Source organism: Falco peregrinus, chromosome 6 (genome assembly GCF_023634155.1).
Source record: "Falco peregrinus isolate bFalPer1 chromosome 6, bFalPer1.pri, whole genome shotgun sequence".
Classification (NCBI taxonomy): Eukaryota; Metazoa; Chordata; class Aves; order Falconiformes; family Falconidae; genus Falco; species Falco peregrinus.
This window is the reverse complement of record NC_073726.1, coordinates 57,966,703-57,982,304: the sequence shown is the minus strand read 5'-3', so window position 1 is coordinate 57,982,304 and position 15,602 is coordinate 57,966,703. Positions and strand designations below refer to the sequence as shown.

General features: G+C 45.6%; 1 protein-coding gene across 1 annotated transcript in view; it reads left to right on the top strand.

Moving 5' to 3' along the window:
• The window catches only part of CACNA1I (calcium voltage-gated channel subunit alpha1 I), a 91,660-nt gene that overhangs the window by 38,648 nt on the left and 37,410 nt on the right, over positions 1-15,602 (top strand). The window contains exons 6-8 of the mRNA XM_027780500.2: positions 327-419; positions 6,692-6,998; positions 8,383-8,783. Coding sequence (XP_027636301.2) covers positions 327-419; positions 6,692-6,998; positions 8,383-8,783 — 801 coding nt within the window. The remainder of the gene's footprint in view (positions 1-326; positions 420-6,691; positions 6,999-8,382; positions 8,784-15,602) is intronic.

The window sequence follows — 15,602 nt, the reverse complement described above, 5'->3', positions numbered from 1 at the left end:
CCACCGGCTGTACACAGTGTCCAGTCCAAGGGGCACAGAAACCTGCTGCAGGTTTTTCCCCTGCTGTGATCCAGGGAAATGAACTATTTTAATGAAATATTCCTGCTGTGGGCTAGCATGATCTCACAGGCTTTGACAGTGTGCCAGTGTCACCAAGCAGTACCACGCTGATTTCCTGGAATGGAAATTTGGACTCCTTGAAAGGAATTGTTGTTTCTCACCATCCTGGGCTTGCAGCAGCCCTGCCAGTATCTGCGTGTATACACTGAGGAGTGAACTCTGGAAGCCCACTTCTCTCCTGTTTCTCTTGTGGTTTGTCTTTATAGGTTATCACACTGGAAGGGTGGGTGGAGATCATGTACTACGTGATGGATGCCCATTCCTTCTACAATTTCATCTACTTTATCTTGCTGATAATTGTAAGTATAAGACTTGATGACTGTCAGCATTGCAGGCTAAGAGCCTACAAAAGACAGGTGTTAGGTCAGCATAGATACTGCCGAAGCAAACCATTTTACCTGGATTTCTTCTAGGAATCTCAGGAACCCAGCTAGTTGATTTTGACTAAGAGTTGGTGGTAGGATCACACAGTTGTCAGCCAGGTTGTTCTCTTTCAATCAAAAAATATGCTCAGGATTGATTCCTAGAGATATACATACGCAATGTTGGATAATGTTCTCATCTGCAGATCTTATCTCAAAGTAAATTCCCCAAACCAGTAGGCCCAAAAGTACACAAAACCATTTCTGCATCTGCCCTCCTACTTGGTCTCTTTACGCATTTTAAGCTCTTGGGTTGTTCTTGAGCCATGTTTTGTGGCTTTTGGCAGCACTTGGATTTCTCAGATTCAGATTTCGTCAGATTCAGGGTCTGTCACACTGAATTACTTCTTCACTGTGAACAAAAAGGAGCTGCTGCTTTGATAGTGTCAGCAGTCCAGCATAAACTGGCTGTCTGAGATCACTTGTGGCTGGTGGGGATGGAAAAAGAGAAAAATGTCCGTGATGAGAACTTAATAAGCAGTTTATAAGCCCCATAGATTTGTACAAGTGAAGTTTGAAGGTTGCTTTGCAAATGAAGGACATTTGTTGTCAGTGCCTGGGAAGAGAGGTGAGAAATGTGGTGCCATTGCCTCTTCCCTTCCTCAAGCCTCCCACACGTAATGTTTTTTGGTTTTTTTTTTGGTTTTTTTTTTGGGGGGGGGGGGGGGGCGCGTGCGGGGTGCGGAATATCCTGTTTCTAACGAGGAAGGATTTTGTTTTTATGGAGACTCTTGTGCTTTTCCCACATGGGGACCATAGTCAAGAAGGGAAAGACATAGGATGGATTATAGGAAGTACAAAAACTGTACACGGTAGGTGCAATTTAGTTTTAGGTCACTTAGCCAGTAGGGACCTCAGTGTGTATTTCCAAGGCCTACATGCATTTGGATGGGCTGCTGAATGGACCTGGCTAAGACTCTGCTCTTCATTTGTCCCCTGTGTCCATGCGCTCCTAGAAATAGGATCTCTAGAAGCAGTCACCCAATAACAGACTCACCTGGCACAGGATCTAGTTTAAATTCAAATTGCCATGCAGTGACTTGAGAGCAAACAAACCTTAATCCAGTTTCTAGGAGAAAGACTGCAGCCTGTATGTGTGGGGAGTGGTGCAAGAAAGAAAAAAGTATCTACTAGTCCAGTCAGGTCAGAGAACTTACAAAAAACCTGAATCTTCATAGTATCCCTGATTTCTCCCTGCCTTTTGGCCTTTTACCATCACAAAGGAAAGATAAGGAGAGAAAACCAGAAAGATGACCTACTCCCTGTGGGATGAAGCATAAGCCAGGACAGCAGAGGTGAAATACACCTTAAGAAATGCTGCTTTTACTTTGAGGCTGGAGAGTCCCAAGGAGAGACAATGCAGACATATGATTGCACAGCATGGGTTGTGGGGGTGGTGGTATACCCCAGCTCTGTTCCCAAAGGCAAACTGAACATCCACTGCTTTTGTGAGTTCAGAAAACAGCTATTTCTCATAAAGTTTGTTCAGATCTCCCACCATGCAATAGGTATTTAGTACCTACTTGCATTTTCGCTTTGAGCAGCATGACCAGGATACCCAGGTTTGTACAATGTGCAGTTCAGCACAGAATTTACTCACCTCAGACACAGCCTCTCCCAGAGCCAGGAAGGACTGTGCCAAGTCAGTGTTTAACCACTGAGGTGGGCATTTCCAGTCTCCTGTGGGCAAGTTCCAAGAACTGCCCCTCATCCCCTACTCCAAACTACATAAATTCTTGCTAGCAATTTTTTGTTTGTTTGTTTCTGAGCAGGAGCATCCTTCTAGTGCTGGCTCACCTCATGTGGATTCCCAGTGATTCAAACTTTGTCTCTGAATTTGCAGGCGTGGAAACCCTCAATTAAACACTCCACCTGATATTTTACTGTGAAGTGTCATTGACATTTCTAGGCACTCCCTCCTCATTTGCAGAAGCCATGTAGGTTTATTTCCATCAAACACAGGAGCACATGAACCTCAGGTTACTCTGGGGACTGCTCAGAACAAAGGAGCCATATGCTAGATGGGATGTTTCCTTTGCCTTTAGTGGAGTTATACCAAGAAAGTGTTTAGCCTTTCTGTTACCTTCTTTGCACATGTAATGCATCTTTTGCAGCACATAGCAACACCACAGTGTGAACTTGCTATCACTTGGTTTCGTTTTCCCTCTGAGTCTTCGTATTCTCACTCTTCAAGTCTTATGAAGTTTCTAAGCAGGATTACTCTGACAGGCATTCTTCAAGCCCTGACTCTGCTTTTCCCCATACGTCCTAGCCTTGGCTCAAACTTACTCTTCTGGGGCTGGATCTCTGCAGCCTCTTCTTCAGAGCTATGCTTTCATCCATGACTTCTCCATCCCTCACAGAGATATCTTCAAACACCTACATTAGGGCATTACCTGCTACTGCTCATCTGGCAGGAAGAAGGCTCTGCCACCTGAACATATTGCCAGCGTGCTTAGGAGTCCTTCGTGGATGTGCTCCCCCAAGGGGAAGAGTTCTGGCTGACCTTGGCACCCAGAGTGGCCTTGCAGAACAACCTGGTAAAAGCATTTTATGGATTCAGCAAACTGTAAATAGCTTCCTCCTCTGCCAGAGATCAGGGGAGGTGATATGAAGGAAGAACTGTTTTTCACCTCTTGGGTCAGTGTTTCATTTAGGTCTTCCTGCTTAAGGTCCAGCTGTCTCTTTGTCTCTCCAGCTACTTGACCACTGGTGTGGCTCCAGGCCTAGAGAAAGCTCTTCTGAACTTATGCTGGCATCCACATTGCAGCACTCATTGGCCTCCTTGAAGTGCTCTGCTTGCACATGTGGGCTTCAGAAGACAAGCTGGACATCCAGGCATAACTAATAAAAATAATGGGCAAGTAAGTCAGCATCTCCAGCACCAGTCAGATTTTATTAGGTGTTGCACAGACAGGGATTGAACCCTGGGCTGAAAAAGGCCAGGATCTGCTGTGTGTTTCTGAAAGGATTATGCTTAAAATGATGAGGGAGATAAGAAAAATACTTCTGATATTAGAAAGGTTTATAGTAATATTCTGTTGGTGCACAGGGATTGCTTCTTACTAGAGTATTCTTTCTATCTCATGAGTCTCTGTTTTTATCTACTTTTTGTAGATAAAACATTACCCAGCATACCATTTCTGTTTTTTAAATATTTTGCTGCATACTTCTGCCTTTGCCTTATCACCCATTTCTTCACTGAAAGGGTTGTCAAGCGTTGGAACAAGCTGCCCAGGGACATGGTTGAGTCATCATTCCTGGAGGTATTTAAAAGACGTGTAGATGTGGCACTTAGAGATATGGTTTAGTGGTAAATATGCAGTTCTAGATCAGTGGTTGGGCTTGAACTTGAAGGTCTTTTCCAACCTAAATGGTTCCATGATTCCATGAAAGTACAGCTCACTTTCAGGACTGAACGAGACTCCTGTGTTGGGGCTCTGAATCATCTGTCTCCTGCCTCTGTCAGATGCTTTGTCTGACTCCATGTCAAGACACTTTCAGCCTCCGCACTCAGCTATGAGATGGATTGCTCAGTTACAAGCCATCTGGGACCCTTCCTGTCCTTCTGCTAGCTGGGAGGCAGTGTCAAGCTTGGCAGAGCCTTAGAGTTTATGGACTTGCCTGTCATCTTCAGGATTAAACAAGCTCATTTGTTTTGCACTTGATGTTCCTAGCCAAGAGGTTTAAGGATTGGGGGTTAGTTGCCATATCCAGTCCTCTCACTCCTCCCCTTTTTGGTCGTCAGGTGGGAGATCACAGCAAATGGTGTCTGTGAGAACAGAGCCTGGGGACGTGAAACCTGAATCCCCCTCTTGATTCAGCTGCAGGCTGACAGTGGGAACCTGCTGAGGGCATCTTGTTGCCCTCAGCTCCTCTGCTTGTAGTCTTAGAGAGAAGGTGTTGCAAGTCTCAGTCTCTTGTTGCTTGTGGAGTTGTTGGAAGTTGCAAAATACCAGGCAGTGTCACAATTAGCATTCCAGAAATATGTGCACAGCTGGTGTCCAGTTCCCAACCCTGTCTCACTCAGGGCAAGCTGAGGGACATAACTGAATGGGCAAGCCTGTGCGAGTGTCAGTGTCATGTTAGTGCTGAGAGGGAAGAGGGAAGCAGCATGTACTGATGAAGGATTTGGATTCCCAGTTGTACTCTCATCAGTGAAAACATACAAGACAATCATGGACTAGGGAAAGTCTTGGTGGAAGGTGAAGGAATCTGAACGAGGCATCATTTTAATTTCCAAAACCACATAGAGAAGCTGAAGGGGAAATAGGTTGAAATGTAGGTGGGAGGTGAGGGAAGAGAAGAGTTCCGTGATGAAAGGAAAAAGAATTACAATAGCTTTGAAAGGTGCTGAGAGGAGGAGGAAAACCAAAAAAAACCCCAGTGCTTTATTTTGACATGGTTTATTGTCCTTATGTTGAATCTGGTTGGGAAGGGCCTTCGTGTTTCAAAGACTTATTCAGATGGTAGCAGGGACACCTGCCCTTTCAAATACTGAGAGCCACTGTATTGGGCCTCCAGACATGGCTACTGGGCACCTTTGTGCAAGAGTAAGGGACAACAAAGGCAGAAAGCTGGTGGGGGAGCGGCAAGGGCTGTGCACTGAGGGGAAGGCTGCTTGCATAGATAAAACAAGCTGGGGGACTTCTGAAAAACCTCCACCCTTTCCATGCACTAGGGTTGGGGTCAGGTTATCACCAGCCTTGCTCGCCCTCTCCCCTTTGCTGGAAGGCTTATATGGGGGAGGACACATGCGTGAAGGTAAGGGCAGGGATGGATCCAGCTTTGTGTCAGAGCTGTTCGCTTGGACAGGAGTGACAGGGAGCTAAGACTGGGTCCTGTGTGGGTTCATACAGAGGAATATGGTGCAAGGATATCCCTTAGCGTGGGTGCTCCCTGATCCAGGGGAAGCAGAAATCGAGCTGGTGCTTCCTCCCCTCCCAGGGGCTGCCCTGCAGGGTCTGTTTCAGAGCAGCACAGATGCGTGGTCCTTGTTCAGAGATCAGACGCTGCATTTTATCAATGCTGTGTCGCCACTTACACAGCTCTACGGGGAGCAGACACCAATCGGGGCATCATAGCATTGAGAACGATTTTGAACATGGTTACCAGCCCTTTTATGTATGCAATTCTCATCATATTGAAGCCCAGGTTTTATCCTAAGTATAATGGATAGATCTCTTAATGGCGGTTCATCTGTTATTTCATAACATGTAATGTTGAGAGTGAGATTTTTATCTCCAGATTTCTCAGCACCAAGAAATATTGGCTCCATTTTACAGATAATGGCAAAGGTAGCTTCAAAGGAATATGCAAAGGTGTAAAATAATCCTGGTAGACTTTTTGGCTTCTGTATGGAGAACGAGAACTTAGGCATTTTGTTTTGTTTCTAAGAAACCGGGGAACTGGGTTGTGGTTGTTTTTGTATTTGGAATGGAAAGCCTACCTAGGCTGGAAGACAAGTAAAGTAAGAACTAATATAATAATCTAGTATCAGAAGAATCAGAAGGATAGAAAATGAGCAAGGAAACACTGTTTTACCAAACTTTTTAGTGTTCTCCAAGTAGTTAGTTTTTGTAAACTCCTCTTTGATTTCAAGAACTTTTTCATTTCAGCAAAGTGCCATCTCCTTGTATGGTGAATTAAAGTGTAAACGGTAGAAATTAATAAAATGCTCCAAGAATACTGATATGTCCTCCAAGAGTTGAAGGCCATAAATAACAGTGCGTGATTTTTCTAATAACAAAAGAGCGAGCTGAGGGGAAAGCAACCAAACTAGTCCTCTGTCTCTCATCTTCTGTTTTTAATACTAAGGAGAAGGAAACAAAATGCCCAGTTTTCATCAAACCCTTTGCAGGTAACTTCTAAGTGACTTGCTAAAGGTCCCAAAGCCTGCCAAGTGTCAGACTTGTGTTTCTTGAATTTCAGTTCAGAGCTCTAAGTTCTGTGTGGAAATGACATCGAGTGAATTCTCAAAAACAAGCTCAGCCAGCCTGGCTTTCTTTGAAATCCTATCTCCATACACTGAGTAGTTCTCATTCCTCTGCCTCCCATCACTTTCCCCTCCTCTTTCCTCTTACATTCCCTCTCCCACATGTTCTTCCTCGTGCTGACATTGGCTGTTCCTCCTTCTCCTTTGCTACTAGGTGGGCTCCTTCTTCATGATTAACCTGTGCCTGGTGGTCATTGCCACACAGTTCTCTGAGACCAAGCAGCGGGAGCACCAGCTGATGCAGGAGCAGCGGGCCCGGTACCTCTCCTCCAGTACTGTTGCCAGCTACATGGAGCCGGGAGACTGCTATGAGGAGATCTTCCAGTACATCTGCCACATCATGCGCAAAGCCAAACGCCGCACCCTTGGGCTGTACAACAGCATACAGAGCCGGCGCCGGGGCCATGTGGAGCCGAGCAATGCCAAGCTAGGCATGAACAGGAAAAGCCAGAGGCGCTACAGTAAGAATTGCATGAGTAAAGTTGGAAATGCCAATAGTGGAAATGTGAGAGTAATTGGGAGCATCTTCGTGTGCCAGCTTGCCAAAGGACCTGTGCCTACAAAGCACGGAATCAGAATTAACGTTGGCCATTGTGCATGAGGCCACGGCCAGCCCACCAGACCAGCGAGGTGGGGCTGACCAGCAAGAATGGAAATGAAACAAGTGACCAGCAGGGAACGCATCTGAAACCTGGAGACCATAATGGGATAGCATTAAAGGCACTGGCTGAGGCTTGTAAAGGACTCCAGGTCTGGTATAGCAGGGTGATGACAGCAGTTTGGGAGAGAGAAGTCTTAGAGGGGTATGATGGAGAGGTACTAAGGATTGGAGTGGGTGACATAGCAGGTTCCTCAGAGTTCTTCTCCCAAACTGAGTTGCTGCGGGACCTCAAGAGAGAGGCAGAAGGAGTAGAATTGCAATAGGGTGTCTCCTGAACCAAGGGAGCAATACTGGCGAAGTCAGTTTGATATGCAAGGGCAGTTGGAGACAATTTCTCTTGATGGGAGCACCTGCTGTTGTGTAAAATTAGACAAAATATACCATTTAAATTGGATTCCTGGCCTGAAAAGTGACTGTAAAAATGGTTTTATAGAGTGTAGTATTAACTGCCTGCCAATGCCTTTCCTAAGTTATGCTCCCATTAACAAGCAAAAAGGTGGATTTTCCTTCAGCTGGTCTTTCATTTTCTTTACTTGCTAGGAGAAAAATTTCTGCAGGCTTCATGCACCATGTTAACAAATCAATTGCTTCATTCCCCCAGTGCCCATTTGACCTTCCAGGCCCAACTGGGGGACTGAGGAACAGAAACTTAGTTTTCTCACTGAAGTCAGGAGATCTGTTCTATTCAGAGTGCATGGACCATCAGGAGGAAGTGTTCTTGCACTGCCTTTTCTGGCTTCTTGAGATGCTTTGCTAATGTAGCCTCTCTAGTTTAGAGAGTTCAGCTCAGCAGGTGGGTTCTTAGACCCCACTTGTAGCAGTTCAAGCCAGACGCCTCTCATGATCATTTTTGCCTCAGTTCCATTTTAATGCAAGCTACTGAGTCTGAAGTGTGATCCCTGCATCAGACAAAACAGTTCTTCCTTTGATAGATGTGAACCTCTATTGAGCCTCATCCCTGGCAGCTGAACAGTACCGTACCTTCTGGTGACACAGCCAGTCAGTGTAAAGCCCCCAGTGGCAATGGCTTTTATTGCTGCCCTTGAGGTGATGTGCCAGTGTTGAGTTATCCGTACAGCTAAAAAGCACACTTGCCCTGTTTAAATACCCAAAAGCCAAATGTGTCCAGTTTCAATGTCTTTTTCAAAGCCTTCTTTCTCAAGTGTGATCATTTTTCTCCCCAGGGCTTTGCCAGCAGCACAACTCTCTTGACTGCCCTCCTCAGGGCTTGGTCCAGCCCATTGCTGTGACAGCAGTCTCTGATCCCACCAACTGCCCCCAATGTCATAGAGGGGAGCATGAAGCATCCCGAAGGCTTTCTGTCCTGGACAGCGCTGACTCAGACCAGGAGGATGGAGGAGCCAGTGAAGAAGGAGAGGGCAGCAGAGAGGACCAGGGTGCCTCTGTGCTGGAGAAGGAGGAGGAGGAGCTGGAAGAAGGTGGACGGCTGAAGCTTTGCAGTGACATGTGGCGAGAAGTGAGGGTCAAGCTTCGAGTGATTGTGGACAGCAAGTACTTCAACCGTGGGATCATGATCGCAATCTTAGTGAACACAATCAGCATGGGTATTGAGCACCACGAGCAGGTAAGGCACATCAGGGCACAGAATGGGCAGTGGGGACTGGTGAGTCCTTCTTGGGGTTACTGCCTCGCTAAGCAGCTGATGCAACTCGGTGGAGGCAGAGATTGAGCTATTTGGACCCCAGGCCACAGCACAGATGGTCCCAGCATGGCTTTGGAGAAAGCCTCAGAATCTTGCACAGTCTTTTCTTCCTTATCCCTGCACTTAATCACTTTCACTGTCTTCGTGTAGTTTCCTCTCACCTCCTTTCAATCCCTCTCTTTTCCTCCTCCCTGCTCACTTTTACCCCTCTGCTTTAATTTTTACCCTGTCTTTCCATCTGCCTCTCTCTCCTTCACCCTAATCTCTCTCTCTCTCTCTCTCATTTCTCTCTTCATTAGCTTACTGAATCCTTAGTCTATTTGGTTAATTTAATGTGCCCTCTGGGGATGTCACAAGCGTTTCACCAGCATCTCAATTCAAATCCATCAGCTTGCTAGCCTTTCCAGCTTAATTAAGAGATGCCTGAGCACATTCTGTCTATACAGGAAAGCTAGGAAAGGCACCACCTCCCATCTCCAGTCATTCTGGGGGCTCGGATGGCTTGAGCCTTTCCTTTGTCCTGTTAGCAAGAAGTGATAGATAGGTCAAACATAGACAGCAGGTGATGCAGGCACAGTTTTCACTTTCACACCGGTGGTTTGCAGGCAGCTCTGAATCAGCAGTGCACTTTATCCTAATGACAGACTTGTAAGATGGAGAAGGACTGTGTGCCTTCATTTTATAGCTGGGAATAGGCTGTGTCTACTTTGTGATGTGCAGAGCCAGCTTCAGAGGGTGTTAAGCACACCCATGACCTTGCATTTGCATTTCTGGTTGGTAGCTCTGCTGCACTTTGTATTAAAGGGGTCCATGCTGTACATCCATGTCTCAGATCTATGCCACCAGTCTGAATGTGAACATGATTCGCTCCACGTTGTCTGTCCAGATCACAAAAATAATAGATCGCTCCACTACTGAGATACTGACTGCATTAAAGCTTTGGAGCCAAGGTGAAGTCTAGTCCTGAATGCAGTCTCAGGCAGCAAAGAGACAGGCAGTGAGTCTGGTTCAAGCCAGGCACTCAGATTTGTGCTGTACTTTATCAGGATGGAGATATCTGGAGACCCAGAGTATCTTAAATTCCCTGTTTAAGGCAACATAATATCTGAGTGAGTATTTGAAGCCTCAGATGTCTGGATCCCACCCATGTACCAAGCATTAGACCATTTTTCAAAGCCCAGCTAGTTTCTGATAAAAGGATGGGAAACCTTAATTTGATCCCAGAATGCAAAACTGCACTGGATGCCTCAGTACCAGAAAAATACTGACAGGAGCTCAGAGGAGAGAAGAATGAAGAAGAGGCTGGAGGGGTTGACTCATGAAAAACAGATAAAAAAGAGCAATGTATTTATCACGTAGCAGAGAGATGACTAAGGGTTGGAACCCAGGACAATATGAAAACTGCCCACTGATGTTTTAAAGATGTGAACACCAAGCAGGGAGAGCCATTGTTCATTTTGGTTTATTGGAGACAGTGTGAATTAAGAGTTTAACAGAGGAATATTTGAGCTGGAGGTAGAGAATTCACTCTCATGTTCTAGCTATTATGTGTGCAGATTTAAGCCCTTCTAGGCAGCCTTTGCTGTGTTTGTACAGCCCACAGAAGAGTGGGATCTGCCAGCAGCCTTGAGGTTTCTAGTAGCAGGTTATATTAATGACACATCCTTAGAGTTATGCTATCACTTTTTATCCACAAAGTAGCTAGGAAGACCTTACGACCCTGCACGCTGTTTCTACTAGAAAGAGATGTCAACCAAATTATCATAACTGAAAAATGTGGTACAGACTTTTTATTTAGAATACGTATACTGAATCCTGTTTCCCTGGCACAAGGAGATTTAAAAACATATGTATTCAGACCATAGCATGAATTCCAGGTCCTCTTCAGTCAGCAGTTAACTCAAAAGCACATAGGCATTTGCACTTCCCTTTGCTCTCTTTCAGTTTTCCTCAAGCCATGCTGTAAGTGTATCTCAGACTGGTGCTTCATCACCTTCTTTTATCTCCTTTTCTCTTTCCTGTTGTTTTTCCTCCCAGAAACACGTATTTTCACACAATGATATCCAGCAAAACCCCTCTGCCCAGAGAGATCTGTGATTTGCAGGGTGACACCATTCCTATGACTGAAGTAGCTTCTATTGCTTCAGCTACTTTATCATATGAATGTCTCCTGGCCCACAGCTTATGTGTATAGAGACCGCTCAAGGTTTTATTTTCTGGTGCACATGAGATCACAACCCCAGCCACTCTCTGGGGACATATCTGGCTGGGCAAGAGGATGTGTGAAGGTGTCACAGGTTTGAGCAGTCGTGGGAGCAGCTCGTGGCATGTCCATCAGCTCCTCACTGCTCTACTTGTTCATGGACTGTACACAGGTGAGCTGGCCTGCTGACCAAAGCATCCACCAACCATTTGGTTAAGGGGTAAGAAGGACTGCAGGAGCCAGGCACAAGATTCAGGCTCAGAAACACAGGAACCTGGGGAACAGAGCCTGTGTGCAAGTCTTGCCTTTGATTCCTGAGCGTTGACCAACAGAAAGAAAAAAATGAATTAAAATTATCTGTTTTTTACAGTTCTGGGGTTTAATATTCACAGTGCTTTTCTGCCAGGAGACTTAACCTCAGCAACAAGAATCACTTTACTCGGATCTAAATCACCTTAGAATTTGGCTTTGTTTAGCTTATTCATTCATTAACTTGCCCCGTCCCTTTTTTGTGGCCAAGGCAGCTTCCCATCTCCTTGTGCATTTCTTGTAAGGGAAATCAACTCATTTTGGGACAAACCGCACTGCTGTGAGTCATTTTTAATCCTTAAGCTTATCACAAGTTATCACTTGTAAATAGATAAGTTTATTCAAATCCATCAGTGTGCATTATATCATGTAATACCCTCAGTATTAGGCCTCCAGATATTGCTGGGACATTGCACAAGCCAAAATCCATCATTTCAAGCTTTGTCCTGCTTGAAATAGTTTTTGCAGTTCATCAGATCTGCTTCTACTGGAATTGCCTATTTTTAAAATCCAGCGTAGAAAATATCAGATGCTCATGGCTGTCCAGAAGGATCCTTTTAAGAGGCTTACTTTTCTTAATATTCATAGAGGATCTGGTGCTGCTTGCTTTTCTCCCATATTCAGCATGAGGATGAAAGGCTGGTCCCAGCTGAATGTCCCAGGCTCTCTTTCCCATACATTTCTTGAACGGCCTGTTGAACTCAAGCTTCTTTGCCATTAGTAGCCAATGAGACAATTACTGAATAACTTGGTTTATCTTCTCTAGTATCTAATTACAGTATTCCTTTGTACATCAGATCAATACTTCATGAGGTCTGTCTTGTGTGGATCAAGGGGCGATCCCTTGTTTTCTAACTAGTCCAGCCCTGTGGATCAGTACCTTCATATCCTTTAGCCTGTGTGATTTCCCTTTATACCAGCATTTATTGCATCCACAAATTCATATTTTAAAGTTATTGCTTCTCTTTTTACTATTTGCTGCTTGTTAGAAACATTCAGCAAATGTCCAAGCCAGCTCATCATACTGACATTTAGTAAATGATGGAACAGTCTCCCTGGGGTTGTAGATGAAAGCATGCTACTTCAGTCTTGTAAAACTAGGTTATAACAAGACATCACGAAATCCTGCATTGGTTGTGGGGTAGTGATTAGAGAAAGTAAAAGCTGGTTGGTATGTTCCATGGGTGATTTCTATGACTTTTCTGATTATTGTCAACTGACTTTGAAATGGTGAGTAAAAATGGAATGGAGAGACCTCTCTGTGGAATATTTCTCTCTCATGTTCTCAGAGGCAGTGATGTGCAGGTATGGTTTGGTAGGGCTGGTCTGCATAGATCACATCAATTACTCTTCAGTTTCTAGACAGTTGCAAATTTACTCCTGGTTAGGAGAAACTTCTCCTGCAGGGGCTTCATGTGGTCTGCATATTCTTAACCTTTCCTGTGTTGTAGCAATTTCTGGCTGCTGTCAGATAATGGACTAATTACATTTTTGGTCTAGTCTGACACATGAAGTCCAACGTTAATAAGAAAAAAGGGGGGAAAAAGCTGAGCTGCTACCTTCTGTTGCCTCAGTTCTGGTTCCTGGTCACTGGGCAGGAGCTCTGAAGGAGATCTGAGCTACACATTTCACTCTTAGTATTTGATGTACTTCGTTAGGGATGAAGCGCTTCATGCCATGAAGATGTGGATTAGGTAGTTTCATGGATGTGGAAAGAGATCCATATGCAGAGTAGGTGAACCAGTCGGGTTAAAACAGTGGCTCTGAGCATGCTTTGCACCCTGGGATCTCTCTCCCCTTCAAGCCACCCTCCTCATCCAATACCCAGCTCCCACAGTTTTGTTCAAGTTTCTCTCCTAGTGTATGCGTAAACCAGTCTATCCTGGCTTGGCAATACGAACAGACTTCTTGTGGGGAGATTTCTGGTGTTCCCTGTTTTTTCTTGGACTAAAAAACCCTTCAGTCCAGGCCTTTCCTTGTGGAAACTTCAATTTACAGTTTCTAGGTAAACCTTGGTGGCCTGGGAGAAGGAAGCCTTGCTAATGGTTTTGATGATAAATGCCTGAGTACTGTCTGTGGGAGCCTGGGGATCTCACAACTGTGAAGTGACACATTCATTGTGTTGGAGATCCCATCTGTCAGTAGGACAAAAAGGAGAGAACCACTTCCCTGTCTGCTTGTCCCCTTCATCAAGTTCACGATTCCCTGGCCAGAGAGATGCCCCCACACCAGCTGTGTCCCAGCCAACAGCCTTGTCGACTGTCACTCATGGCCACACTGCCCTGGGTGCGAGGGCATCTGCGTACAGGCCCTGGTGGCCCCCACGCTGCCACCCTGGCACCCAGCTGATGGGTCTTTGCACTCTGCTAAATTATCTGTATCTCCAGAAATGGCTGCAATGCAGGATCTGCCTTCAGCCAGTGAGTGTGTCTTTCCAGATGGCTCCTCTATCTTTTTAATGTTTTCCCCCCCCCCCCGAATTCATTCCTTTTGTGTTGCACTTCCTTCCACAGCCTTTACTTCTTTCCTACTCCGTATTTTAAAATCTTTCCTTCTGTACTTCTTGTGTGTGTCAGTGAATGTGTTTTACTTTTTTTTTTCCAGCGTTGCGTTTTGAATCTTCTTTCGCTGCCTTCTCTCTGCCCATCTCCCTTTCCTTTTCCTGCCCCTCTCTCTAGGAAGGATGCTTTGCTGGGGCTGATTGATGGCCCATTAGAAAAAGATTAACAGGTGGAGGCTTGACTAGAGAAACAGATGTCAGGGAGGGAAGGAGAGGTGAGGGAACAGGTGACCTTTTCCACAAGTAAGGTGCAAGTATGGCTTTTCAAACATCAATTGCTCCCTACGACAGCACAAGAGAGAATGTGTGGACAGCAGAGAGGAGGATAATCCACCATCATAGCCTGTCACTTTTTTACATTGCTCATTTTCACTGACATAATCATTTGATTCAGGCTGAAATTGGCATCTCTGTTTAGCATATGGACCTCATGTTCCCAGCAAGTGTCATTACTGCCTGGCTCTCTGTGAAGTGATCATCTTTCCCTTCCCGCGTGCACTTTCTCGTTCTTTCTCTCTCTGCTCCTATCTCACTTCCTTTCCCCCTCATTTTCAGGATGGTTTTGTTATTCAAATGTAATTATGGATGGAAATTGAGCCATCTGCCCTTTTTTGACTTCAAAGAAATAGAGTATTTCAATAAAAAGCTGCAATGAAGAGTGCAAGAAATTAGGAAAGGGTGTGAGAATCCACAGATGTGAGGAGCAGTTTGTAGTCCATTTGCTCTCTTAGGAGGATCTGGGCCCCTGGGGGCCCCAGAGCAGAGGTTAAAGCAGCCCCCAGCTTCAGGGGGAGGGTCAGATCCAGAATCACATTCCTTTCTCACCTTCCCTTCCACTAGCTGAATAAAGAGCAGGCACAGCCAGCACAAAGACTGCCCTTCAGAAAAGCAGCAATTTTGCAATCATCAGGGAAAGACCATGACTCCCCTTCCCAGTGGGAACTAATACTGAATTCATGATAAAAATATTGGCTCTGGCCTGCAGGGACTCACTTCTTTGTTTCCACAGTGCCAGGAGTGTCTGTCGTCTCTTGCCTTGAACAACAGGCTTGTGAAGTTTTCTTGTTCTCATCCATTTTATGTGATGCTTGAAAGAGTGGCCTGGTGGCCAGGCATAGCTCAGACCAATGCGAAGGAAGAGAGGAGTCTTCAGCCACCTTTTTGGCATGGGTATCCAAACAGTGAGAGCAGTACTACCTGCTGCCACAGAGCCTGGATCAGACTCATGTCGGAGACTTGGAGCTGGGGCTCAGTGATGCAGTAGGTTAAATGTCAAATATGTAACCTTGTCTGAGGTGTGATATACCTGCCCGAAGGTAAACATGGAAACTTGGGCCAGAGGAGCCCTGCAGAAGTGCCTTGGAGCTGCCATGCCTTGGCCCTCTGGTTGGGAAGATGACACACCTTCATCTGGAGCGGGTCCCCACCAGCTGCTGCTTGGGAAGGTGATGGCCAGCAGCATGCTACAGCCAGATGAACTGGCCTGGCAGTCTTGTGCAGTCTGAAGGCCATGGGTTTTCTAACCTGTCCCCAAGATGCAACCCATTATACTGGCAGAAAATTTTTCTCTTTGGGAACATTTTGTACCTTGCCATTACTGTGGAAGTCTCCCTGAGCTATGTATGTGTATGTCTGAGTATGTGCAAACATGGGCAGGCTTGCGTATGTG